General features: G+C 36.5%; 1 protein-coding gene across 3 annotated transcripts in view; it reads left to right on the top strand.

Annotated features, from left to right (window-relative positions):
* Positions 1–1,032: 1,032 nt before the first annotated feature.
* Positions 1,033–27,457, top strand: part of grid1a (glutamate receptor, ionotropic, delta 1a) — a 304,537-nt gene continuing 278,112 nt past the window's right edge. The window contains exons 1-2 of one of the 3 annotated variants that reach the window (XM_087802187.1): positions 1,033–1,432; positions 2,228–2,383. In XM_087802187.1, coding sequence (XP_087658313.1) covers positions 1,354–1,432; positions 2,228–2,383 — 235 coding nt within the window. In that variant the 5' untranslated portion in view covers positions 1,033–1,353. The remainder of the gene's footprint in view (positions 1,433–2,227; positions 2,384–27,457) is intronic. The other 2 variants (XM_087802185.1, XM_087802186.1) reach the window with 2 other exon arrangements.

The following is a 27,457-nucleotide window of genomic DNA, read 5'->3' as shown; positions in this document are numbered from 1 at the left end:
TTTTAACAGGGACTGTGGAACCCCTGCCAATAAAAGAAAGAGCAACATAAGTTTCACACATTCATGAAAGAATGAACTCGGAATGTGGAGAAGAAAATTAGTAAATAAAATGTATTATTTAAGAGTTGAATTACACATCCTCAGCTGCAGTAACCACTGTTGGCCAGTGGGCTGCACTTGATTCTGCAACTTCGGAGGTGTGAACAGCTGCTTAAGCAACACAATCCAGCGATTCAAATAATTGGATTTAAAAAACAACAACGTTGAATCTAATAAAATACATCTCAGATAGTTCGGGTGTGAACAAGAGAAACTGCTTGAATCTACAGGTTGTTTTTTGGGGTCCTGGTCCTCCATGAAGACGCTGATCTCCACCCCGAAGTGCTAAAGTTTCTCTTTATGACAAACTTAACCAAACAATTAAAGGAAATTTCCGTTTTTCCATCACAGACACCAGAAATATCCTTTAATTGTAAGATCACGCGTGTCTAGAAACTGGACTCCTGGTTCATGAACAAAAACACCGCAGATCTCTCCCGAAGCTTTTACACATGGAAGCGTAATTGCGGTAATTTAGAGAAAAAAATCTCATGGATGTTAAAAAAACAATATGTTCGTTAGTCCCTCCGTGGCTGGTCGAGGATTGTAGGTCGCAGTGGATCCTGGTGCGTAAGTCCTTTTCTCCAGCCGCTCATCCGCGGCACAGGCGCGTTAAAATCTTCCGTGGGTGGAAACTCTCCCCCCCCCAAAAAAACCTGTCTGCTCATCGCGACCGTTGACTCCCCTTTCAATGTGAGATATTTTTTTTCTTTCTCCTACGCGGTCTTTCCATGCGTGCGTTTCTGCGCAACTGCTCTCGGTACGTCTTTCTCCGGCTCGTCCAAATCACTTCTACCCGGTTTGTCGGGACAGCAGTCGAGTCGTGAAGTGTCTGCAGTCACGTGATCGCATCAGGACTGTGTGTGTGTGTGTGTGTGTGTGTGTGTGTGTGTGTGTGTGTGTGTGTGTGTGTGTGTGTGTGTGTGTGTGTGTGTGTGTGTGTGTGTGTGTGTGTGTGTGTGTGTGTGTGTGTGTGTACGAGAGAGAGTCTATCTGTGCGTTAGTTCGAGGGGTGTCCCTCCTCCGCATCTTTGCGCTGCTTTTGCCATGCTTTTAGACGCCGGAGCGCAGGGAGAGAGGTAACACCGGTCCTTCTCACCCGTCCACCTGTCTGCAGTGCTTCATAGAGGAGGTCTATCTTTTTTTTTAAAACCCTCCTTTCATTCCTAATCTTTTTCCTGCTCCATTTGGACCTTACAGCTCACAGGACGAGTCGAGCAGAGCTTGGATGAGCCGTCTCACTGGAATCCCGAGATGGAGTTGTTCCTGATCTGTCTTTCCCTGTGGATATTTCAGAGCAATCCGGCGAACGCGGACTCCATCATACACATCGGTAAGCGTTTGACGGGGCGCTCCGTTTTTGGTTTCAGGGATGCGTGGATCACAGGCTCCTTTTCTAGTGGAGAGGGCGGGATAAATAGTCGTGTTCCATGCTGCATTAAATCACTTTGACTCGAGAGATACTTGTAAAAGTGAACGCAATAACATCTTAAATATAAGCTTCAACTCAGGCCATTTTAAATCGTCGAGGTTTTTTTTTTCCATACCAAGGCACCTCTTGTCTTCTCAACTTTCCCCCTCGACGTGACCGCCATGAGAATAAGAAAACGTCGAGATCTAGAGCCTCTTTGTACTCGAACTTCAAACCGGAGCTGCCGTGTGTGTTTTTCTCTTACCATCCCCAGCAAGGCGTCCTGTGGCGCAAAATCTATTTAAGATACAATGTTAGTGCAAAGTCACGTATAGCCACTCTGGATGAGTGGCGTGGTAATCTCAGATAAAAATGTCAATGTCACCGCGAGAGGAATTCTTCCTGAGCTGCTCCTTACGGTTTACTGCAACAGTCTGGCAAGCAGCAGGTGCTCAGTCACCGGCTTAATACAGAGATGGGACTCCATCCAGAATAATGCTGGCTAATGCCCCCCCCCACCCCCCCATATTTTTTTCATTCTTCCTCTCTTTTTCCGAAACCTTTTTATTTTAACCAAGATTAATGATGTTTCTCAACAACAGTTAATTTTGATATAAACAAGAGAAAGAAAGGAAGAAGGGGGGTTGCTGTCGCTGTCTATGGTGCTGAAAGTTTGTCGACTCCATAACTGATTTTCTCCCTCATCAAACTCAACAGGTGCTATATTCGAGGAAAACAATGTGAGGGATGATGAGATTTTCCAGCTCGCCATCTCAGACTTGAGTCTCAATGACGACATTCTGCAAAGCGAGAAAATCACCCACTCTGTGAAACTTATCGAAGCCAACAACCCATTCCAGGCAGTGCAGGAAGGTACGTACCTGAGCCCTCACGCACTTGTCGAGGCAGCCGGTGGTCTTTCTCGCCGCTCTGTCAGGGTGACGCTGCACCAGCTGATGACGCTGCATGCCTGTCTGTGAAGCTACTCTAGCTGAAGGTGTCTTCTGTGGTTGTAAAGCTAGGTGGAAGTGTTGAGTTGGATCGCAACTGTGGATGTTTTAGGATTCCTCATCCACTGTTTCACAGAAAATAAACTGATTTAGCTGCGAAAACTTTGAAAGTCAAGGTTGTTTCTCTCAGACGACGAGAGGTGCTGCTATATCATGATTAAAAGTCCCTGTCTTGAAATGAATAATTAAGAATTCATTAGATGCCGTGTGTCCCATGCACTCAGTTAGCAGCTTTAACAGTACTTTTGTTCCTTCTTACTTAAAGTAAGTAAGTAGTAAGTAATATATATTTATATAGCGCTTTTCGAGACCAGGGTCACAAAGCGCTTTAACAATCAAAACAATACTCAAAACAGTACATACTTCAAAGATCAAAAAGGCCTTATTGCAATTCATAGCCCCATTGAAAGCCATGGATAGATGGATAGATAGATAGATAGATAGATAGATAGATAGATAGATAGATAGATAAAAATGACAGCTGCAGTTTGCCCTTATATTCCATCTACTAGCTGTGAATGCAAACAACGCCACAGATGCAGCTTCGACGCCACAGTGATGATCACAGAAGCTCTTTGGGCTCTTAAATGTACAATCAAATGGAACTTGAATGGAGATCAAGCAACTTTTTGCTTTTAGAAACAAGCATGAGGATCTGCTTGAGTTCAAATGATAAATGGAGAAAAAGACAATAACAAAAAAGCTTTATTGGAAGACAGCCACAAATACAAAAGTAGCCCTATATGGAATACAACAATAAATCTGAGTCATAAAAAGATAAAATATTTTGAAACTGTGCTCTGATCTTTCCTCTTTGTCCATTTGTAAAAAATAGAGACATAAAAACAAATATTTGAATGTGATTTATTATTATTCATTTTTATCAATGAATGTAAGACTCTGATTGTGTTGTCACATGACAGACAATAAAAATCCCATAATTTCATAGTTGATTTAATAGAGTCTGACCATATTTTGTTATCTTGGCCGGTCAAGAGATATTTGGTAAATAGTTGGTTCGGCAATAGTTTTAATAATAATAACAATAATAAATGATTAACTTCATTTCCTGACATATTAGGAAACAAGAGAAGGTGCAAATGGTAAATCTTTAAAGATGTGCTGTATTTCTATTTGTTAATATACATCACAGACATATTTGAAAAATGTATGTATTTATGTTCATGGATCTGAAAAATGTCCCTTTTATCATCAGGAGAGGTTTTCTCTGTGTAATTTCCAAGTGTATTTTATGGTGTATCATTCTAATTTTTACTTCTGTCAAGGATATTCAGTGCGACATGGATTAACTTAATTTCCAAACAATTTCTTAGGAAATAGAAAAAGGTGGTGGTGGTAAAATCTTGCGCTGCAGTTCGATTTGAGTTTTTGAATGTTTCGTAATTCACTTGTATGGCTCCTCATTGCTGCTGCTGGTGTGTCTAGTATTGATAAACAAATTGTAATAAACAGCAAACACTTAAATCACTGTATAGAATCTGTTGATCTTGGGAGACAACATATTTTCATGTTATATTGTTTTTTAACCTTTATAAAGTAATTTGAATTGAGCTTCATTGTGGTGGTATAAACTCTCTTGGATGTTTTTTAGTTTGACATTTTACTATCCTTCTGCATTGCATATAATAAATAAGAATTTATACATCTAGTGTTGATGCAGTGGTTGGAACAGTACAAATTTTCCATTTGGAAGAAATTGTTCTGAAGAAAAACTGTTCTCTTGCTTATCTCATCAAAAAAAAGTAATGAGAATCCTAAAGGTCCTGTTTTGCAAAGCATTAACCCAGTGAGTGTCTTTCCATAGTAAAATGTGACAGACCGTCGCTTCCTCCACACTTTGAAGAATCACCTCCTCAGGTCTGAAAAATAGCTCTAGGACACGAAGAGTCACAAACAGATAACGTGGCGAGCAATTACTGCAAAAGTCTTTTGTGGGTAAAGACTTTTCTTGTCACACATGTTGCCAAACGTCTGGTTCAGATGCTTAATTACTGTTTACTCAAAGACCACAATTAAAAACTGCAGGGGGTGGTTGGCAGCACCGGGAGAGGAACACCCGGCAGTCGGAATTCCAGCTCAAGACGCAGCCGGGGTGGCAACTGTTGAGTGACAAGGAGGTAAAGTTGACCTTTTGCTTTGCTCTTTTGTTCGCCGCCACCCCACGGTGAGTGGCAGTCAGTCGCTACTCGACAACGAGTGAGGGGGAGTCAGATAATGGGGAGGAATGAACAATGATGTCGGAGGAAAGTGGTGCTAAGAAAAGTGGTCTGTCATTTATGAGGATGTCTCGGTGCATAAAATGTGAAGTTGTAAATTTTTGTTATATAGATTTTTTTTTCACATTTTTCTCAGCATCAAAATTAGACCTTGGTAAAGTGCAGCTGAAGGGCCACATGAATACAGGCACAGGGCCTCACAGCGTCTTGAGGTCAAAAATTATGTTGAAAATAACAATTTTAATTTGTATTTGTTAATAGTAATTTCTAGTCTAGATAGGGTTTTGGTTTTAGGACTTCTGTCCTCTAATTTTTTTGCATTTATTGTTAGTATTTATTTCCTCATAATGATTTAAGTTATTATAAAATAATTATAAAAGTTATATAAAACTTCACATAAAAGCTAGTGTATAAAATTGCGTTTTAAAAAGAGATTTAAAAGAAGACACTGGCTGAGCCAGTCTCCTCATCTAGGGCAGACTTGATCCATTTTGATTTTAGTCTGGACTTTTAAAGCAGCTTGAAAAGAAATAAGTAACATTTTAAAGGTCAACTACTCCTAAACTCCAACTCTCCTGACATGTTGTAAATGTCGAAGTCTGCCTCTCCAAGATGCAGTAAGTCCCTTATCAAGAACCAACTTATTACTTTATAAAGGTCGTCTGAAATCTGGGTGAACGAGAGGTTATGAGAGCGGAGCTTCATTCCTCCTCAAGCCAGCCGTAATCACATCCCGCTTTGATTATACAAGGAGTCCCTTGGAGGTGGAGAATTCCGGGATTGATGACGTGACAAACCTCCATGCTTGACCAATCACAGCAGAGTCGGTATGGTTATGCTAAACAATATTTCATCTTCAGGAAATCAAAGTTTCAGTTGGCAGGGCTTAAGATAATTTTCTAACTTCAATATTTCATAGAAAAGAGAGTTTTGTGCAAACAGACACATACTGATGAGTACAATAGATAGATAACTTTTATAAATCCCAAGAGGTCCAACATCAATTTAACACACACTTACATCAACACTTTCAAACTCAACTTTATTCAACTTTAGAAGCTATTCCAAAACACACAGGAAGTCAGTGCAATGATGATCGTCTGGGGTGATTTCAAAACCATCTAAACTCCTAGCCGCTGCATTTGGAGGCAAGAAAGAGATTTGTAAGAGATGTCAGATAGGAGAAAGAAACTAGTCAAGAGAGTGGAGGATGAGGGTGAGTTTTCTAGGTTGGGCTTATTGAGCATGGGTTTGATTTTTTTGGAAGATATGAGCATATTTACCTTTATTTTTGTTTTATTTTGCTTTGTGGCCTTTAAAAACAACCCTTGTATAAAATATGTCCCCAGAGGAAATTGTTTTCACAGCACTCATATACAGCACACTATAAGTCAAAAATTGGTAGCAAGAAGCAGCAACCCAAATGGAGGTCAAATAAGTTTGGATATGCGAGAAATCAATACGTACAATCAAGTACTTTTCCCCACTATAGTATAAATACTTAACGATTGATAAATAGAAAAACAATCTTGAATTTGTGATAGCTAATAAAACCAAGCAAGGAAAAAGACATTGTCAGTCACATCACTGAATGAGAGTGAAACTAAATCTCCTTGAAATTCCGAGGGATTTTCTCACACGCACACTCTAATGGCTTTGGCTGAGGTGACTCATATAAAGTGACTTTAACTGCTTACTCTGCATTCCTCAATGTTAATGCTGTTGTGCTCTGATTATCCAGCATCACACAGGAATAATGATGGAAAAGACAAAAATAAAACTTGCACAGTTATAGACAATGAGTGAGGCTCTATCTAAACAACCATTGGAAGGTTTTCAGCAGATTTGTTTATTATTGTCTATTATTATTTATTTTTTTCTTTATGTCAGCCTTTTTATCTTCGAGAGATTCTTCAAATCTATTTACTACACTTGAAATCAACAACTGAAAAAATATATATATATATATATATATATATATATATATATATATATATATATATATATATAGTATATCAGTATCAGTGTATAACAGTATTATTATTGTCATGGAAAATTGCAACATGAAGATTCTAAGCATTTATCTAGTTTATAGTTTAGCCTCTGGTACAAATACATAAAGGTCTTGAGATTGATTTTAAAGGTTATTACCCTGTAAAATCCATTGTAATCATTCACACATAGATCCAGACAAACCAGTCACCTTTTAAAGTGGTAACTGAAATCCATTCCACTTGTTTTCCTTCATCAACACTTCCCGAGTCGTTTACCACGAGAAAAAAAAGAAGCTTAAAATGACTATGTCATGGAGTCACAGGTCCAGTACAAAGTAGTAATAACGTATTTTGTTGGGGCTCAGAAGTTGGCCACAAAATATACCATTTTTCTGAACTTCCCTGTTTTCCAACATAACCTTTTATTGAAGACATGTAAATAAGAAGACATGGAATTTTATATTATCTGTATTAACTCTCTGTTTTGGGTTGTACCCTGAACTCATGACTGAAAAGACATTCGTATTAGACTTTGACTGAATTTATAAAACTGACAGACCAAAATGTCTACAAATATCATCTTTAAAAGCTGCTGGAGTCCACAGAATATTTTGATATAATGGGATAACAATATGATATATTGTGATACTGGAACAAGGATATATTTGTTGTATTGTCGAGAACTTGACTCTGGTGTGGCAGAATTTACAGACCACATGACTCTTGACGAAGTCGTTACTGCTTTCATTTGTTTTGAAACCAAAAGATGTCCAAACATCAGCTTTAAAAGCTGATGGAGTCCACTGTATCCTCTTGACCTCAGTCATCAATTATTTTTTTTGACATACTCTTTATGTAATATAAACCTTAAAAGAACTACGATTTTTAAATATATATGGATATATTTAATAAAAACAAAAATTATACAGTGCCGTTGAATATTGATACAGTAAAGCGAAAAAAATATTGATATATACTGTGCTTTTTTTTTTTACTTGCACCCCCTGGCATATTGCCAAGAATCTGTTGTTACGATATGTATCAAAATACATGGTGAACTATAAAATATATTGTAGTACTGTGAAAAAGGATGTATTGAGTTTCCTTTAAAGAAACACTACATTAGATTTAGTTAATTACTTTTTTTAATTTTGGCAGTACCAGTGGACTAAAGTGGGACCATTTTTACCTGACGGTAGACCAAATTTCCAACGAGGACTATTGGCAGCGTCGTAAAGTTGTCATGTTCTGTTACCAGTGGATGTGGATGTGTGAAGGAAGAACAACGATGAGGTGATGAATCTAATTGTGGATAAACAAAATATAATATAACGATGTTGAAAATAAGATAATTTTAACTTCGTTTTTATAATGTATTGAGCTACAATTACTTGTCAGCGTGACTAAGTTTAGAGCATTAAAACTAATAAATAAACCATAACATCAAAAATGTCATAGAAAACAAATGCACGTCAGGAAGTTTTTGTATTGTAATTTGTATCAAGCTTGTAATATCTGCACAAATACACTTCTGAGACTCTCAGTGAAACTAATAAATGTAACTCTTTCTTCACATTGTATTGTTTCCTCTATTGTTATAATTATATTATAAGTATGTCAGTAAGTAAGTAACTTTTTAAGCATCTATGTGGAGAATTACACATATGCTTAATAAAATCCAAATAAGTGTGTGTTATTGTCAGAAATGTTTTAATCACTAAAAATAAAAAATCCTGTTTGTTCCAGACAGGTGGATATTATCGCTAAACCTCGCAAGTTTCTGATGGACAACATGTCTATTTTGACTCAAGCATCAAAATAACTTTAGAAAGACTTACTTGTCCAGCTTCAACAACATCAAGGCAGCATGGTCGTAATTCCCTCCTCATCTCTGAACTCATCTCAACGAGTTAGCAGCTTATACCATCGTAACATAAGCATTTATTACTCAGACCTCTGTACTTACACCGGAGGTGTAAATTGGGAATTGGCATATGCTGTAAAAAATTCTATAATATGTAGCTTTTTCCTATAGCAGGTTCTAACCATCCTCCTTGAACTTTTATAGGGGCAGTAAAAGTCACACAGACCACCTCAAGGCATAGTAGTAGTCATTCAACTAGTTGAAGGTAGATGTATTATCACAAAGTTATGAAAATATTTCACGAAGGTGTCATGTTACCAAGTCTTGCTTTAAATAATTGAATTGCGGCAAAATAGCTTAATAAACACACAATTGTTTAGAAGTAAAAATGAGCACGTTAAGTGTTTATTTAAAAGTAAATACATTGCTGTTCAATATAGATAAGGTATCGTGAAAATAAAATGGTGATATTTAAATGTATTGGTATTTTCTTACAGCCACAGTATTCATAATAGCATCTTGTTCAGTAGGTTTCACACAGGGACAGTAACTAAGAACAAACTTTGATCTACACTGTAATTACTGATTGTGAACAGTAAATAAGGAAGTAATTAGTTTATCAATGGTTAATATTTGCTCTCTAATCTGAGTGTAGATCACTTTAACACGGTTGTCTGAATGAAAGACAGTGTCGGTAGTCTGGGTTGTATGAACACAAGCTCCTCTTATTTGAGCCTCTCAAGATAAGAAGATATTCTTGTTGTACATCAAGATACAGAAAGAAATGATAATTAGCTTCGATGGTGTAAGTTAGGAATGAAAAATCAGGAGTTAGTCTCGAGAGGGTTGTCGTTCTATAGGATAATAAAAGGGACCCAAGGTGATTGTGAGGTGCCTTGATGGACCTCTGTCTGAATGTTTTAGACGCCTGATTAGAAGATAGGACGTGATGAGGTAGAACATGATGGGCTGTTGTGAACCAAAGAAACAGTGGAACAATTAAGGTGGAATTTCTTCTAGAATTGTGTGTTTTGATCGGAGGGGGTACAGTTTTTGATGAATGTCTGATGAGAATCTATACTGTAATTATTTGAATGTTCAATTTCTGCCATTAAAGTCTGTTATGTTATTGATTATATTGTATATTATTAGTTTTGTCTTCATCACTGTATCACTGTGTTTATCCATTATTTTATTTTAGCCATTTAAGTACAAAAAGGTAAAGAAAAATGCATTTCTATCTAAAAAGTGTGTATGTTCAGGAGAGAATCTTATATCTTCTTAAATAAGTCTGTCTTTCCAACTGTTCTTATGTCTGATATATGTTTTTGCGACTCACCAACTGCTTAAAAAAAACTGGTTGACTGTTGACATCTCAGTGAAGGGCTCAGTGGGAAGGGAAACTCATCATGTCAAGGGGATTCAATTTAAACCATATTACATAATAATTAACTTGAGGAATCCAGAATTGAACTCCCTTTGTTGATTGTTAAGGGGCAGTAAGGGGGACAGGAGACCCCCCTGAAAATAGAAATACGGCTATTTTCATTTAAATTTTACCATTGAATATATATTTTAAATAAAGATTATTTTCATAATTCCAGCAATTGTAAGACCCAAAATTAATCGGAATTTCTTCTTCTTCTCTACTCCCCCAATCTAAAGAGTTTTTTGTTATTTTATTTTTTTATTGTGTCCCAGATAAAAAACTGTATTTCTGCTATTTTCTGTGCTAAAATAAAAAGTAGTTATATTTTAATAAAATTGAATGGAATGAGTTCTGGAGTCTGTTCCTCATCTGATGTGGTTTCGTGTTTAAGGTAGAAGGTTGAGGAACAGGCTCACTTTTAAGTCTCACACCTGCGTGAGCATCTAAGGGTCATAAATCTTGGCATCTGCCTCTCAGTCTCAGTTTTTGTTTTTTCAATCCTTGAGCAATAGTAGAGAAAAAGGCTTAATTGGAAAGTGTCTGCATGGATAATGTAATATTCTGCACGTGATTCTCTGCCATGACAACTCATTATTCTCGCTGCTCTAAACCTGATGGAATGCTGCCCTTTCTCTATTATTGTCCCTGTGAATTTAATAATGCTGCATAAATCTTGCTAATGGATTTGTTTTGTTTATTTGTATATATATTTGTTAGTCGGGGGGGGGGGGGGGGGGGGGGGATATGCGTATTTTAAGATGGTGATTATTCAATGGTTATTTTAGTCCTGAGATTTTCAACTGGTAAGAAAGTCCAGTATCAGTGATATCAGAATATTGAATTTAACATCTTCAGTTATATATATATGTATAATTTTTTTTTCTTCAATATAGTGCTACTCCATTTTATTCTTGGCTGTGCATTCATTTTTAAAATAAAAGACTTGAAAAAAATGCTTTCATATAAAAAACTAAACATTTTTAACTTAATTATTCAACAAATAAAATTTCCCCCAAAAATTATCCAACATTTTAAATGTTAAATTCAAACATTCAACATTCTGTTGACAGTGTTAAACTTCCATACCCGGTGAAAGGATTGTTTAATTGACATTTAAATGTTAATCTTTTACTTCGGTCCAGTTTCCCAATTTCTTGGCAAAGTCTCCTTTAAGCTTTTTGAAAATGTGCCACAAGTCTACAGACTTATTGACCTCAACGGCTCATCCAGCGCTTCACAATATTGCCTCGTTCACCCATTTTAAGTTATTTATATACTGATGGCTGCTGCAGTCCTGCCAGAATCTCCTCCTGAAAAAAAGAGATGCCTGGTTCAATCGCAAGCTCTTTCCCTAGAGGAGGCTGGGATGGAGATTGGACCGGCACATTTCTGAAATATTTAACATTAGGGTTGTGAATTGGGCAGTATCTGCTCAGGTACAACGTTACCATATATAGTGATACTGTAGAAACAAGAATATATTTGTAGTATTTTCGAGAACTTGACTCTCTTGTTGCAAAATTTACAGACCACATGAATCTTGACAAAGTTTTAGCAGCTTCAACAGCTGCTGAAGTCCACTGAAGAGTCCTCCTCAGTCATTGCCGAAATCTCGTGTTGTATCATTCTTCTTCTAGCTGCGGAGGACGTCATGACTGCTGCTAACTAGTGGTCAGACATTTAATCTCAACACACAAATGAGCAAACGCTGTAAGTAATTGTTTGTTTATTGTGCATGATAAAATTGAATCACAAAAAAAAGATGGGTATATGTGCTTAATTTGAGTATTTAACATTGTGAACACATTAGTGTCAAATATATTTTTTTAAATGTTTCATTTTTCAAATCTGTTCATTTAATTGCTTTATTTAAACCACAGATTGACAAACTAAATATAAAATATATTAATAATATTAAACTTGTGGTGAACTAAACCAAAATCATTTTAACTTCAGAATTATCTGTCAAAGTTTTTTTTGCAGCATAAAGATTTCTCAAGTAAATATGTTGCGAGTCGCCCACATAAAGAGACTTGTTTTTTTTTAAAGTCTCCGACTGTTATTTCTTGCATAATAGTTGCCCACATTTCTGTTCATAAATAGTTTAATGTGTCTAAGATCATTTCACGCTACATGTCAGGACTTGGCAGTGTAACTATTGTTTAGCCTTTATTTTGTGTTATGTTTGCGTTGTTATCACACCCTGCTGCTGCTCAGAGCGGCCTTCATCTTTATTTTTTTTTAAATACACTTAAAGATGCCAGATTTATATACTCACATAAATGCTGAGTTTCTTCTCTCAGTTCTAGCTTCCAATTGTAGAAAACACTTCATAATCATTAAGAAACGAGAAAAAAACAATGAAAAAAAATGTGGAAGTTTACAAGAGTTGTGTGTTTCTTTTTAATCTACCATCAAATGTTTCACTGTGTGATCTTTGGGTAAAATAAGAAACATTCAAATCATTTTGATACTAGCACTCGGACAATATGCATTCACAGAAGTGGAAAATAGAAATGAAAAATAAATTAATAAATACATAATTATAACATAAATTATCACATGACTAACAATATGTTCTCATGATGAATATAATGTTCTAATGTAACAATATTATAATACATGAATATAACATCATAAATGTAAACATTGTGTTCAGTGAATTATAAAAGTATAATGGGAGGCAGAAATAAAAATAAACAGAACTGTTCTTCTCTGTGATCATTTTTACTGAGATTGAAGGATGATATTGAAAAAATGAATACATCATAGTATCACAGTCAAGCTATTCTTCAACTCCCCAGTATAACTTTAGCTATAAAAGAGATTCTGGAGAACAAAAGAGATTCTGCAGAACAAAAGCCGTACAAACCTTTACTCGCCCTTCCATGTCAGAGTGTTCACATCATGAAATGTGGATGGCCCTAGAGAATGGGGCTCTTGTGGGACCTGCAGTCCAGCACGGGCTCAACTAATGTGCAGCTCTTTTAAATAGCAGGAGTCAGCAAGGTCCGGCGAGTGCTGAGCAGAGTGAAGAGGATGCAGCCAAGGAAGGACATGATAGCGGCGCAGAGGTGAAGGATGCTAAATGCTGGATAGACTAACAGGTTTCACAGAATATGCAAGGGTGGTGCAATTTCCTTCCCAGAGTCAAAACTACCAGCCAAGTGATTCGCATGAAAAAAGAGCTTTTTTCTCTTGGGGTAAAAATAAATTCACGGCCTGATTCTCATCAACAAGTTGCACAATGTTCGCTTCCACGAGGCGAGTCGCGACATCGAGAGACGTTACACAGAACAAAAGATCATTAAGTCCTTTGTCATATTTCCAAAAAAACTGAAAGTGATATCATGTATGTTTGCATTCTCTCATGTATCTGGTAAACTGTGTTTGGATACAAGAATACATCTTGAAACTATTAGATTTTGATATGAAAGAATTTGAGATGTTTTGACAGACCCAAAGAAAATAGCCTCATGGAAGATGCTTCCCATAGCTGTTGTTTCAAATCATGAATATTTATTTTAAATGAACGTGCACATATTCATGTTGTTGCAGCCAACAGCAGCTTTCATTTTTAAGAATGAAATCCTGCGAGATGCCGACGTTGACTGAGTACGAGAGGACATAGTGGACTCCAACCGCTTTTAAAACTGATGTTTGGACATATATATTTCGGTTTCAAAACAAATGAAAGCAGTTACATCTTCTTCAAGAGTTATGTGGTCCGTACATTTTGCAACACCAGATTTAAGTTAAGTTGTTACAGTATCACTATATATCTTTTAAAATTTATCGTGATACGAATCGTATCAACATATTCTTGACAATAACACAAGACTAATAAAAAATACCTACTATTACACACTAACCAATATTTAATAACTACAGTAACTTTTCATACACAAAAAGTGATTTTCCTAAGGTTTTTGTATATTTTCTTTTTCTGTTTTCATTGATAATTTCGATTATTTTATCTAAGTTGATGTCTTACTAATTAATTAAGTAATTAAAGCTTTATTCATGATAACATTTTTCTTACTGATCTTTTTTTTTTTTACCTTCTGACTTTATAAAAACATAGAGTCCCTTTCTCACGTGGCAAAACTTCTGACGGAGGGCCGTAGAATATTGTAACACAAGCCACAAATAGACCAAGGGCTGCAAGTTGGAAACCACTGGTTTACATACTGAATACATAAACCTGTTGAATCGATCAGTCTGCTCCAACCCTCTTGATCCAAAAGATAATTCAGTTGCTCAAAAGATGTTTTCATGAAGCATATTCATTAGAAAAAAAGCAAAAAACAATAAAAGTCAAAAGGGCAACAGATGAATAACACAGGCATTAAAGAGTAAAGCGAATACTTCCAACACTAGATAACACTGGAGCCTCAATGAGCATTAAACAACAAAGTTCCTCTCCTGCATTCAGAGCACATTATCTTGCTAATAGTCAGCACAAATTGGCGTTAAAGTAATATCTCCCATTGTGTAAACATGAGTGTGTGTGAATTTGTGTGTTGCCGTGGCTCACGGCAGGGGAGGATTTCAATGAGTTCCTGTCACTTTTTAATCTGCCATATTTGATCGAAGATGGTTTTGGGCGTGTGAGTTTTGCTGAGTATTGGCTTCTGTTTAATATGCTGAGTCACAACAAAGGACAGATGCTGCAGGTCATTAGCGGAGAGTGAGAACTTATGAATTAAAGAGTGAGAGGTTTGAGGACTGGACTGTCGGATGGCAGCTCTGAGTGTAATATTGGTAATTTAGCAATGTCAGCCATGGACATCAGACCAGCAGAGATGGCATTTATCTTGGCCTTGCTTGACAGACATTTAGCATCTTTATTGATTCTCCTGATACGACATCTAGTCAGCTTTTTAATATATAGTAAAACTTTACAAGAGATAAGTCACCCGAGAGAGAGAGAGAGAGAGAGAGAGAGGATGAAAATGTACTGGATGTTTCTGATTCAGCAGGTTGAAGGTGGTTCTGGTGATGCAATCTCACATGTGATGATCATCGTTTATGTCTCATGCAGATGGTAAAGCAAGTCACCCCAAAAATGTTTACCTCAAGAGGAAATAATTAAATCAAACTTTAATGTGTTTTTTTTTTATTTCAACTGTGGTACAAAGTCCATTCATTTCATGAACCCTTTAACAAAATCAATACATACTCATTTTTTTCCTCTTTATCCCCCAAATTTAAATTATTATAAATTTTACTCTAATAAGAGAGGCTAAATTCTTTAGTCGTCTAAATGTACATTTATCTGGAAGTATGAGTCTGGTTTTCAGATTTTTCTCGGGATTCTTTGAGGCTCGATTTATCTTAATTATCTCTGTATTTTTTTGTACTTCACAAAATAAATACCCCTTAACTAGTATTATTTACATCTATCATTTCTGTTTCTTATCTTAAAAACTGTCATCGTTATAGGTCAACATATCAACATGAACATTAATATACTTAGATTTTTAGCTAGATGTGTTGCAGGCCACATAAATTGACTTGGTGGTCTGAGTTTAACACTAGTAACTATCACAAATCATTCTTCTATATCAGGTGTCGAAACGTAAGTCAAATCTGTCAAATCAATTTGTTTTCTGTGGCCTGGAAAAACTTTAAATATTTGCCATCTCAAAATGTACTTAAATAAAAGTTATTTCTTATTGTTTACATCTAAATGTTTAGCCCAGAAGCTATTTTCTCAAATATTCAAATATAATAAGTTGGCAGTCCAACCTAAAAACTACCAAAAATATATTTCTGATTAGATTTAGGAACAATTATGTATGTTTCTGTTTCAAGAAGAAGCACAAGTCTCTGCTCAAAGCTCTTTTTCTGTAACTATTGATGTAAGAACTTAAGTGGTTATCAACAGAAAATGTCGGGTTATAATCACTTAAATAGATTTCTTAAGAGCTGTTTTATTCAAAACAAATCAGAATTTTCTTCATCATCAAAGTCCACTAACAGTGCTGTTGCATGAAATTCATATGAATCGTCTCTTCAACGCTGGCAGCACAAAAGATGAAACCCAAACCAAAGATAAATAAATTCAATGGAACAAATCAAAATGGGATTAAAAATCTATATAATTATAAAAGGTAAATAAATGAATACATACATACAAATAGAATAGAAATGACAAACTAATACGTAAAATACGAAAAGCAAAAAACATTACAATTATTCCGTAAATTGTGCCAGCCATTTAAAAAAAATAAATATGGGTTAAATTCCATAATATGACCTTGTGCCATCATGGCTGACTTAAATCATAATGTTGGTTGACATATTAATAGGTCATAAAATATCCGAACATACTAGGACAAATGGGCCTTGTGGAGAAAATATAGCAGATTCTACATGTATGTCATGATATGAATAAACATCAAGGATAATCCAGGCCATTATGGACTTTATTGCACGCTCAATCTCAGTCGTAACGTTTTATCTGCACCCTGTCAACAGAAATGTTTGCCACAAGAGGAGTTAATCCCAGGACACGACTGGAAGCTCAGAAAAACCCCAGAGTACATATTTTGGGGATCAAGTTGGGAGGGGGATGGGGTTGGAGTTGACTGTGTTCATAGTAAATTGTAAACCTGATTAAAAGTGAAAGGTCATGCAAAAATGCTGACTCAGCTTTGCTGTTGATGAAGAGATGCCAGGAGTAAATGTAGGATCCATTGTTTGCCCACCGACCCAAATACCATCTGTCACTATATCTCCTCTTCCCTCTTTCTCTCTCTCTCTCTCTCTCTCTCTCTCTCTCTCACTCTCACTCTCACTCTCACTCTCACTCTCTCTTGCTCTCGCTCTCTCTTCAATTTCTTCTTCTCCATCTTCGTCCCTCGCGCTCCTCGCCACGGGTCCTTGACTCGCCTAGTCAACAGGGCTTTTATCCCGAGATGAAGCTAAGCTACTGTGTAAGCTCTGTGAGTGAAATCAAAACCCTGCCTGAGCCTCATGACTGAAGGTTTTTAAGAAGTGTCAGAGATGAAGTGTGAAATAATTGATTGTGAATTGCTTCTGTCAATCTTCCCATTTTTTATCTGACTTTTCTGAGAAAAATACGAGCAACATTCCTGATGATGATTAAGAATTATATCATAAAGAAAAAAAAACTAGTTTATATCTCTTATTTACAATCTCCTTTTTTTAAAAACAGGCCATTATATAATAAGAAGTGAAATGGAGTAGGAGCCAACATAAACAAAGTGACTTATATTATTCAACCAATTTTTTGCTCACTGTTCCAATTGTACGCGTGGTAAAAAGAGATTTTGCTTAATAAGCTGCTTTCATATGAACCATGTTACAAATAGACTTATATATAAATAACTGATCTTATTTTTATTTAGCTTTATAATATGTTTAAATTTTATTTTGATTTATAATTGTGAGTTTTGCTCCCTCCTGGCCTTGAATCCTTTAATCACAATGGGACATTTTGATTCAGAACTCTGCAGCCAGAATTCTAACCCACTCAAGTAGAAGAACTCACATTTCTCCGATCCTTAAAACTCTTCACTGGCTTCCAGTTTCTTTCAGGATCAACTTTAAAATTCTGGTTCTTACTTTCAGAGCTATTCATTGTCAGGCTCCTCCTTACATCACTGATCTGATCCAGCCTTACACCCCAGCTCGGGCTCTGAGGTCTGTGGATCAGAATCTACTTATGGTTCCACGCACACGGCTCAGGACCAGAGGAGAGAAATCTTTTCAGGCTGTTGCTCCTAAGCTTTGGAACGATCTTCCTCTCTCTTTGCGCTTGATGGAGTCTACTGACTCCTTTAAGAAACATCTTAAGACGTTTCTATTTGTTCAGGCTTTTCCTTGAATTTCTCGAACTCCTGTGTTGTTCTCAGTATTATCTTGATCTTTAAAGTATGTACTTTTTTGAGTATTGTTTTGATTGTCTAAGCGCTTTGTGACCCTGGTCTCGAAAAGCGCTATATAAATAAATATTACTTACTTACTTACTTACTTACTGACTCCTTCAAGAAACATCTTAAGACGTTTCTATTTGTTCAGGCTTTTCCTTGATTTTCTGGAACTCCTGTGTTGTTCTCAGTATTATCTTGATCTTTAAAGTATATACTTTTTTGAGTATTGTTTTGATTGTTAAAGCACTTTGTGACCCTGGTCTGGAAAAGCGCTATATAAATAAATATTACTTACTTACTTACATTTCCTAGTTAAATAATTAAAGCTTAATAAAATAAATGAAAGCAAATATAATAATAAATGAGAAAGTTTATTCTTTCCTGATAACTATTATGACGTGTCGTGTGAACTACAATTTAAATTATTATATTATTATACTAAAATATATATAATTTTTTCTTAATATCTTATTTATGATCTTGTTAATCTCATTTATCTGTATAAACTTTGTTCCTTGCGTTTGTTCTTTTGTTGGCTGCTGTATGGTGACTGGAACCCACATTTCCCAAAGGAATTTTCCCAAGGTATCAATACCTTTCTTTTCAAGCAAGGCAATAGTAAAGCAATAAAAGACAACATTTGGTTCCTTGTAACTAGACTGTATTATAGAAATGTATTCACTTCAACCTACTTGTTCTGGACACAAATTTTGTAGTATGTAAGTATTAAAAATGTTTTCCATTATAAATTCTTCACTTAAATGACAACATCTTGTTTGTATTGAAAGATTATAGAGAAGCATGTTGTTTTAATCTGTGTCAAATTTCTACCATCGTTCTTATGTCTGCAAGAAGTAAAAGGTCAGTAAACACCATCTGTTATTCACACTTGAAGGTTGTGAAAATTGCCATCTTGAAAGGATCATTTCAAATAATTATGGACTAAATGTATGAAATGATAATTGGATGGCGGCTTGACAAGTTACATTAATTAATCCCAGTATTATATTGCCACATATGGTGAGACTTAGTTCGTGGCTATATTTAGTCTCTTCTCTCTCAGGAATGCATTACTGTGTCTTGATTTATAAACGTGACATTTTTCTCTTTGAAAATGCAACAGTAAATCCAAATCAAGTAGTTTGCCAAGATGGTTTTAACCTATAGACTTTCATGAAAAACATTGAGGTTATTTTGCTTCACACTGAGGTGGTTTTGTTTTAGGATTTTTGTTTAGGCGTCCGGTTCCTTGATGTTCAAGGAAACCAATGTTACATTTGTTATAGGCTCAGATAAATAACAATATGTGTAATAAATGGTAAAACCTATGAGCTAATGAAGCTTCACAAAACTGTCTAATTTTAAGACCTCAGCAGGTGGCACTCTCCGTTTAAAAATATTTTTTTATTCTGACAGCCATTAAAAGCAATAGATTTTACAGCGACAGAGAGTGACATCTACTGGCCTCTGAAAAAAGTGATGATGCTTCATAAGGTTTATTAAATCATTAATAATTCTTGATAAAGATAATCGTTTGATATTAACAGTTGTGCTCGCCCAAATGAAAATCTCATTAAACATTTGGAAATATAAAATCAATCCGATTCAAAGCACCAATATCCTTCAGACTAGTACTGAACTGATGAAGCGTCATGAAACAGTGTCTTTTTAATTCTAGTTGGCGCTCTCATTCTGAAAATGATGTATGGCTTTAATAGAGTAGTCATTAAACGCAAAATATGATACAGTAAAGAAAGACATCTACTCTGAAAAGATGGTTCATGCTTCATGAAGCTTCATCGATTTTTGTTTTTTTACATAAATGGTAGTGGTTCTGTCCTAAAAGATTAAAATACAGATTTAGATGATAGATTTAGATTTTTTTTTTAATTTGAAAGAAAAATATGAAGAAAAAAATGCTTCACAGCAATTATCTCCTACACTAGTGATGGACTAATGAAGCTTCATAAAACAGTCTTTTTTATTCTTTGTGAATTAAAGTTCATCTGCTGAGCTCCGAAGAAAGAGTTTATGAGGCTTTATGAATCTTCATCAACTCACTTATAATACTCTGTACCAAGATAGTGCTGGCTCCGACATCAACAGTAATATTTTAAAAACATTTAACAAGGAAACCCCTTAAAGCACAATTGTACTTTATTCAGTTAAACAATACAAAATATATGTTAAGTTTGCCAAACACAAGTTGAAAAATAGCCATTTTTTGGACAAAACTATATTTCTTGAAATTAATTATAATTGTACTTTATGGCTCTGACTCAGTGGTAATAATGAGCCTTTTGAAGTATAAAAATAGAAGTTATATTGTTATGTTCTACAAATTAGTTCAAAGATCTCCGATTCAGTGAGACAATATCGTAAAGTAAGTCAAACATATTCCGTCATGAAATAACAACCATGGAATTGGAATTACTATTGCTCTGATGTTGAATCCACCCAAGGGAATAATGGTTCGAAGACGGGGCCAGCGCCTCAGTTCATCGTCGCATCCTCAACTAAGCAGCAGGAGGGTGTCCATCCAGATGACATGATTTTGTGCAGCGCCAGCTTCGTCCTAGCAACTCATTGTCATGTTAAAGAAAGACGGGTCTGAGAAATGAAGCTTCTTCCCATTGAACCAGCAACCCTCATGACTCTCCGCGAGCCCACTCGCTGTCTTCATAAAGCTGCTCAGTGATGATGAAAACTTTTCAGAACTCTTGAACTGCTTTGATTCCAGCTCCAAAAGCACAAGTCTTTTTGTCTTTGTGTTTGGTAAGTGACGGTTCACAGTGTGTGTATCCGTGAGTTTTTTCGCCTTTATCTGTTGCCTGGAAATGTTCATTTTCATATTGTCGAGTACATGACTCTGGTGTTGCAGAATTTACAGACTTTGACAAAGTCGTAACTGGTTTCATTTGTTGTGTAAGTAAGTAAATAAGTAAGTAATTATCATTTGTAAAGCGCCTTTCTCAGACCAGCGTCACAAAGCGCTTGAACAATAAAAAACAATACACAGTTAAAATACATACCTTAAAAGGCCAAGACAACATTGAGACAAATACAACAGCCCCAGGAATAAAGAAAACGTCTTCAAAATAAATATGACTCCATTAAACACAGCAGGAGCAGAAGATCGTTCCAACAGCCTGGAAGGATTTCTCTCCGCTGGTCCTGAAGCAAATTTAAGTAAGTAAATAAGTAATTTTTATTTGTATAGCGCTTTTCCAGACCAGGGTCACAAAGCGCTTAAACAATAAAAACAATATTCAATAAAGTATATATTTTAAAGATCAAGATAAAACTGATAACACAACAGGAGTTCCAGAAAATCAAGGAAAAGCCTAAACAAATAGAAACGTTTCTTAAAGGAGTCAGTAGACTCCATCAAGCGCAAAGTGTATTATTATTAATGTATGTAACCATTGGCAGATACTAATACACAGAGCTCAGGGCCTGGTGTAAGGACAATTTTAGATGCGATCCTAAAAGAAACTGGCAAACAATGCAGTATGTCAGAATCCTCGCTGCAGAGTTATGTATTAACTGCAGGCAAGACAGCTATTTATTGTTTAGACATAAAAATAAACTGTTACAATAGTCTAAACAAGGAGACACAAACGCATGGATTATAAGCTCCAAATCGTGTTGTGACACCATTTTCCTAAGTCTATACATTTTCCGCAGTTAAGGTAAACAGTTAATGGTCAGTTTTTTGCAGCATTGCACTAAATACATTTCTTTGTCAAATACAACACCCATGTTTCTCAGGCTCAGTTTGACAGACTGGCCTGAGTCCAGGAATAATGACAGCTGCTCAGAGACCACTTTCTCTAAGATCTCAACAGCTTCTGTTGGGGTGTAGCCGGAATGTTGGTGAATTTGTTGCCGCTGGAGCTTAAGATAGTCTAATAACTCCACAACATGTTATACATTAAACCTGCGTATGAAACTAGGATTGTAACATGAACATTCTATTCTCATTAAAACCAGCTCAACTGACCACACTCGATTCATTCCCTCTAACGCGGGAATGAAAGAAGATTTCTCTCCTCGGCTTTTGGGATTTCCTCCCGGCTTGTGTACATACTCCTGAGATGAATGAAGATGGATTTGTGGTTTAGACCGTAGGAATAACAGTACTCATTAGTTTATAGAAGATTTAAAGCAGATGTTTCTGCTGCAAGTGTTTACTCATCTGTTCATTTTCTTTTCCGAATGAACATTTGTTTCACAATAAAAGACCTGATTGTCGAATGAAAGATATGATAACGCTTCCACAAACTCCTGGGGTTAAAAAAAAAAATAATAATAAAAGGAGAAAACTCAATTTGGATTATAAAATATATATTTCAAATGGTCTTTTTTTTGTCAAAGACAAAGCACAGGACAACAATAAAAAAAAAAAAAAAATCTGACATAATATTACAGAACACAAATACAAAAGAACCCCAACACATTTATGATGAGTGGGATTTAAATTGTTATATCCAAATAATATATAATTAACACTATTTATTTTCAGAACATTTTGTAAAGTACAGTAGCACAATTTCTGCCCTGTATTTTATCGGCACCAATGGCGGTCGTTGTTAACCCTGACCTCGACCAATTCGGTATGGAAGTCATGGTTGTGATTCGAATTTTTGGTTTTGGCACAGATTTTACATTGGATGCCCTTCCTGACACAACCCTCTGCATTTATCCGGGCTTGGGACCGGCTCTAAAAGACACTGGCTTGTGACCCCTTAAGGCTGAATTAAATAAATTAATACATTATTATAACCTATTTTATCATTTATTAATACTTTTTATTTTATGTCATGCTAGCTGTGGGTCAACACTTTAACACTGATATGTCTCTTTATTTTTTCGTTATTCACGTTTCATTCCTTCAGATTAAAAACTTTGTGACCCTGGTCTAGAAAAGCGCTATATAAATTTCTGGCCCCCCCTATATATAAATATTACTTACTTACATTATAAAACAACTTTAGGGCAGATTACAGTAAATTTATTAAGATTACATGAGTAAAGTGAAATACAAGGTGCAAAGTGATGGCTAGTTAGTAGTTTATAAAATTTAAGGAAAAAAAAAACATTCCAACATTGTAATCCAATACAGCAAAGCAAGACCTCTGACAGCACTTGAGATTGAGAAATGTCCTCTCTAATAACCATCATGCAACGGGAGGAAACAAAATTGAAATCACAGATGCAGTCCTTTCATGACAGGCTTTTAATGAATCGAAATACAGTCAAAAGTGAAAGATAATTTGGAATCTTGACCAAAAATCCTGAACGTTAAACTGACATGTTCAGTCATTAATTTATGGTTCAACAATCTTTATTTGGACAGTTTAAGACGACAAACACTTTTTTTTCCTGAAAGAAAGAACATGTCAACAAAAGGAAATACAACAAATAAAATGTTCATTGTTTACTCAAGTCTTGGAGCCAAAACTGCTCTCACTAGTATTAGAAATATTTTAAAGGGATTTTCCCTGATCAAATTCCCTGCTTGGCATCGCATACGATTGTAAAGGTACTAATAGGAGCTTTTGTGGAGAGCCAGATCAAGTTTGTGCAGCTGTGTTTATTTATGTGTGTGTGTGTGTGTGAATGTGTGTGTGTGTGTGCTATCGTTACGCTCTTTCATGCAGGATTTTACATTAAACCGTTTAAATCTCCTATTATGTGCTTGGCCATCAGAGCGCAACGTCTCAGAGGGAAAAATCTCTTGGAATGTGTCATCAATAATCGCTGTAGTCCAGTAATTCCTTTCAATCCTCACATTTCAGGGCTGTCACTGCTGTTTTAATTTCCCTTTTCCTGTGTGCCAATACTGCACCACTTCAGCCGGCGATGCATCATTACTCACTTCTGGGCCGCGTGTTCATGAAAGATGTTCTCTCCGCTTATTTTATGTTTTTGTTGCAAAGGAATAAAAAGTTGTTACTGTAGAGATCAATAAGTCACACCTGGAAGAATATCAAGTATGAGTCTTAGGTTTATAATACTATATTAATGAATATCAACGTTTAGTTTGACCTAAAATCTGCAACATGAACAGAAATTTATTTTTAAATACTATTATTCAATTTGTTTTACAAATACAAATATTTAAGTTACAACACATGAACTACACAAATATTGTTTTGTATATAAACAGCAATAACGAAAAAAATTATAATTTCAATTAAATTAATGTATTACATTTACATGTAAGTAAGTAAGTAATTTTTATTTGTATAGCGCTTTTCTAGACGAGGGTCACAGAGCACTTAAACAATCAAAACAATATTCAATAAAGTATATACTTTAAAGGGCAAGATAAAACTGATAACACAACAGGAGTTCCAGAAAATCAAGGAAAATCCTGAACAAATAAAAAGGTCTTAAGATGTTTCTTGAAGGAGTCAGTAGACTCCATCAAGCACATAGAGAGATGAAGATCATTCCAAAGCTTAGGAGCAACAGCCTGGAAGGATTTCTCTCCTCTGGTCCTGAACCGTGTGCGAGGAACCATAAGTAGATTCTGATCCACAGACCTCAGAGCCCGAGCTGGGTTGTAAGGCTGGATCAGATCAGTGATGTAAGGAGGAGCCTGGCCATGAATAGCTCTGAAAGTAAGAACCAGAATTTTAAAGTTGATCCGGAAAGAAACTGGAAGCCAGTGAAGAGTTTTAAGGATTGGAGAAATGTGAGTTCTTCTACTTGAGCTGGTCAGAATTCTCGCTGCAGAGTTCTGAATCAACTGCAGGGGAGACGGATCCTTCTTGTTAAGACATGAAAATAAACTGTTACAATAGTCCAGGCGAGAAGACACAAACGCATGGATTACAAGCTCCTGATCATGTTCCGACAACATTTTCCTAAGTTTAGAGATTTTTCTCAGTTGAAGGAAACAGTTTCTGGTCAGTTTTCTGCAGTGTCGAACTAGAGACATGTCTTTATCAAATACAACACCCAGGTTTCTCAGGCTCAGTTTGACAGACTGACCTATGTCACCCAAGTACTGACTCAACCCTGGAACCTTATCATCAGGAGCAATCACCAGAGTTTCAGTTTTGTCCACATTTAGCTGCAGAGTGTTTTCACTCAGCCATTGTTTGATTTCTAGCAAACAATTGACTAAGCTGTTCAGCCTTTGGGGCTCAGTTGGATCAATAGAGCAGTAGAGCTGGATGTCATCAGCAAAAATGTGATAAGAAACATCAGGAAATCTCTGAATGATTTTCCCGAGGGGAACCAAGTAGAGCAAAAACAATAAAGGACCCAGAACAGAACCTTGAGGTACTCCACACATCAGATCTGCTGATTCAGACCTCATTTGATTGGCAGATACACTAAAACTTAGCCTAGAAAGGTATGAGAACCATTCTAACACAGACCCAGACAGTCCCACTTCATCCCTCAGTCTTTTCAGCAGAATCTGGTGATCAACTGTCAAAGGCCGAGGACAGATCCAAAAGAACCAGAAGAGTGAATTTACCTGAGTCAGCCGACATCATGATGTCACTGGATACCTTCAGTAAAGCTGTCTCCGTAGAGTGATGTTTACGGAAGCCAGACTGAAACTTCTCATGGATGTCGCTCTGATCCAGGAACAAAGACAGCTGCTCAGACACCACCTTCTCCAAGATCTTGGACAAGAAAGGGAGCTTAAAAATAGTTCTGAAACTACTGAGGTCAGTTGGGTCTAAGCCTGGCTTTTTGAGCAGAGGCTCTACAATGGCATGTTTAAATGCATTGGGAAAAACCCCTGTGGAAAGGGAGAGGTTCACCATATTGGTAACCCAGGGGCCAATTACATAAATACTTTGATAAAAAGCCTACAAGGAAGGACGTCATCTGAGCAAGAGGAGGGTTTCATCTTGTTCACTAGTGCTGAAATATCACCCAAAGATACAGCAGTGAAGGAAGACCAAGATGAGGAGAGGGGCTCAGAGACAGTAGGGGTTCCAAACAAAGGGGGAGATATTTTATCTTTCATCAATTTAATTTTTTCAATGAAAAATCTCAACAATGAATTGCTGTCAGCTTCACAGAAGACAGGCGTGATTTGAGGAGCAGGAGACACGAGAGAATTAATCGTGTCAAACAACACTGGGGTTTTTCTTATTTGCTGCTACCAGTTTTCTGATGTAATCAGATCTAGCAGTTTCTACCATCTCATTGTAAGAAGACATCAGATCCCTGAGGTGAAGTCTGTGCACCTCAAGTTTAGTGGACTTCCAGAGACGCTCAGTCTTTCGACAAAGTCTCTTCAAAGTCAGGAGATCTTAATTTGTCCGAGGGCACCTTTTTTTCTGAATTTTCAAGTTCGATTTAAAATGTGCCACTTGATCCAGTATTTCAACACAGTGAGTAGTGAAACAGTGAATCAAACTGTCCACGCTTGGGCAGTCATCAAAGGAAAAAGGGTCAAACATAGCAGAAAAATTGTCTGCAGTATCGGCTGAGATGACACGTCTCTGAGACCTAACTTTCAAAGGCTTAGGTTCAGGGATGAAGTCCAGGTTAAACAAGACAAGAGAATGATCACTGAGATGGACATCATGTACAGATACATTAGAAGTGTCCAGGCCCAGAGTAAAAACTAAGTCTAAAGTGGCCTTTTTGATGAGTGGGTTCAGAAACATGTTGCTCAAAATTAAAGGCTTCTGTTAAAGTTAAAAGTTCTTTAGCAGACCAAGATGTGACGTCATCAACATGAAGATTAAAGTCTCCAAGAATAAGAACAGATTCCATTTAAATAATGGAAGATAAGAAGTCACTGAAGTCTTTCAAGAACAACGCCGCAGGACCAGGCGGGCGGTAGATTGACACACAATAGAAAGGTCTTGTAGAAACAACCAAGATCACCTGAGACTCAAAAGAAGTGAATTCCTGAGTCTGAATCACTTTTCAAAAACAACTCTCCCTAAAGACTGTAGCAAGACCTCCCCCACGACCAGAGAGGCGAGGCTTCCCCAGGACAGCGCTCCCTACTGGACAGAGTTTGTTCAGATGAATAAACTCTTCCTCTCTCTGCCAAGTCTCAGAAAGACATAATAAATCCAAATTAACTCTTGTGAAAAGATCATTAAGAATAAATGATTTATTAGTAATGGAGCGAACATTCAGAAGTCCTACATTCAGCACTGATGACGTCACTGATGACGCCGCGTCACTGACAGGCGCGCAGAGCGGGATCTTTTTAGGAGAACGGCAGCGGTCACGTGGGGGACGGCTGTCACTCAACTCGTTCAACTTGGTAGTAAAAGTCGAATTAAAGAGAGGAAATGAAAAAATCTTACCACCTTTCGTTGAGGTCTGGGCAGACGGCAGCGCTGAAGTGTCGTCACACACTTCAGTGAGAGAAACGTCGATCAAACATCGATGACCTCCGATGATGTCAGAGTTCTTCCGAGTGATCCCGACTGCGTGTCTCATCCTGACCTGTACTCCAGACCGACTTGATCGCTTGTGGAATTCGCCCGGTACCCGAGAGATCAAACGATATTCCA

This window comes from Callionymus lyra, chromosome 11 (assembly GCF_982586985.1).
Source record: "Callionymus lyra chromosome 11, fCalLyr1.hap1.1, whole genome shotgun sequence".
NCBI classification, from domain to species: Eukaryota; Metazoa; Chordata; class Actinopteri; order Syngnathiformes; family Callionymidae; genus Callionymus; species Callionymus lyra.
This window is presented reverse-complemented; position numbering and strand designations above follow the sequence as displayed.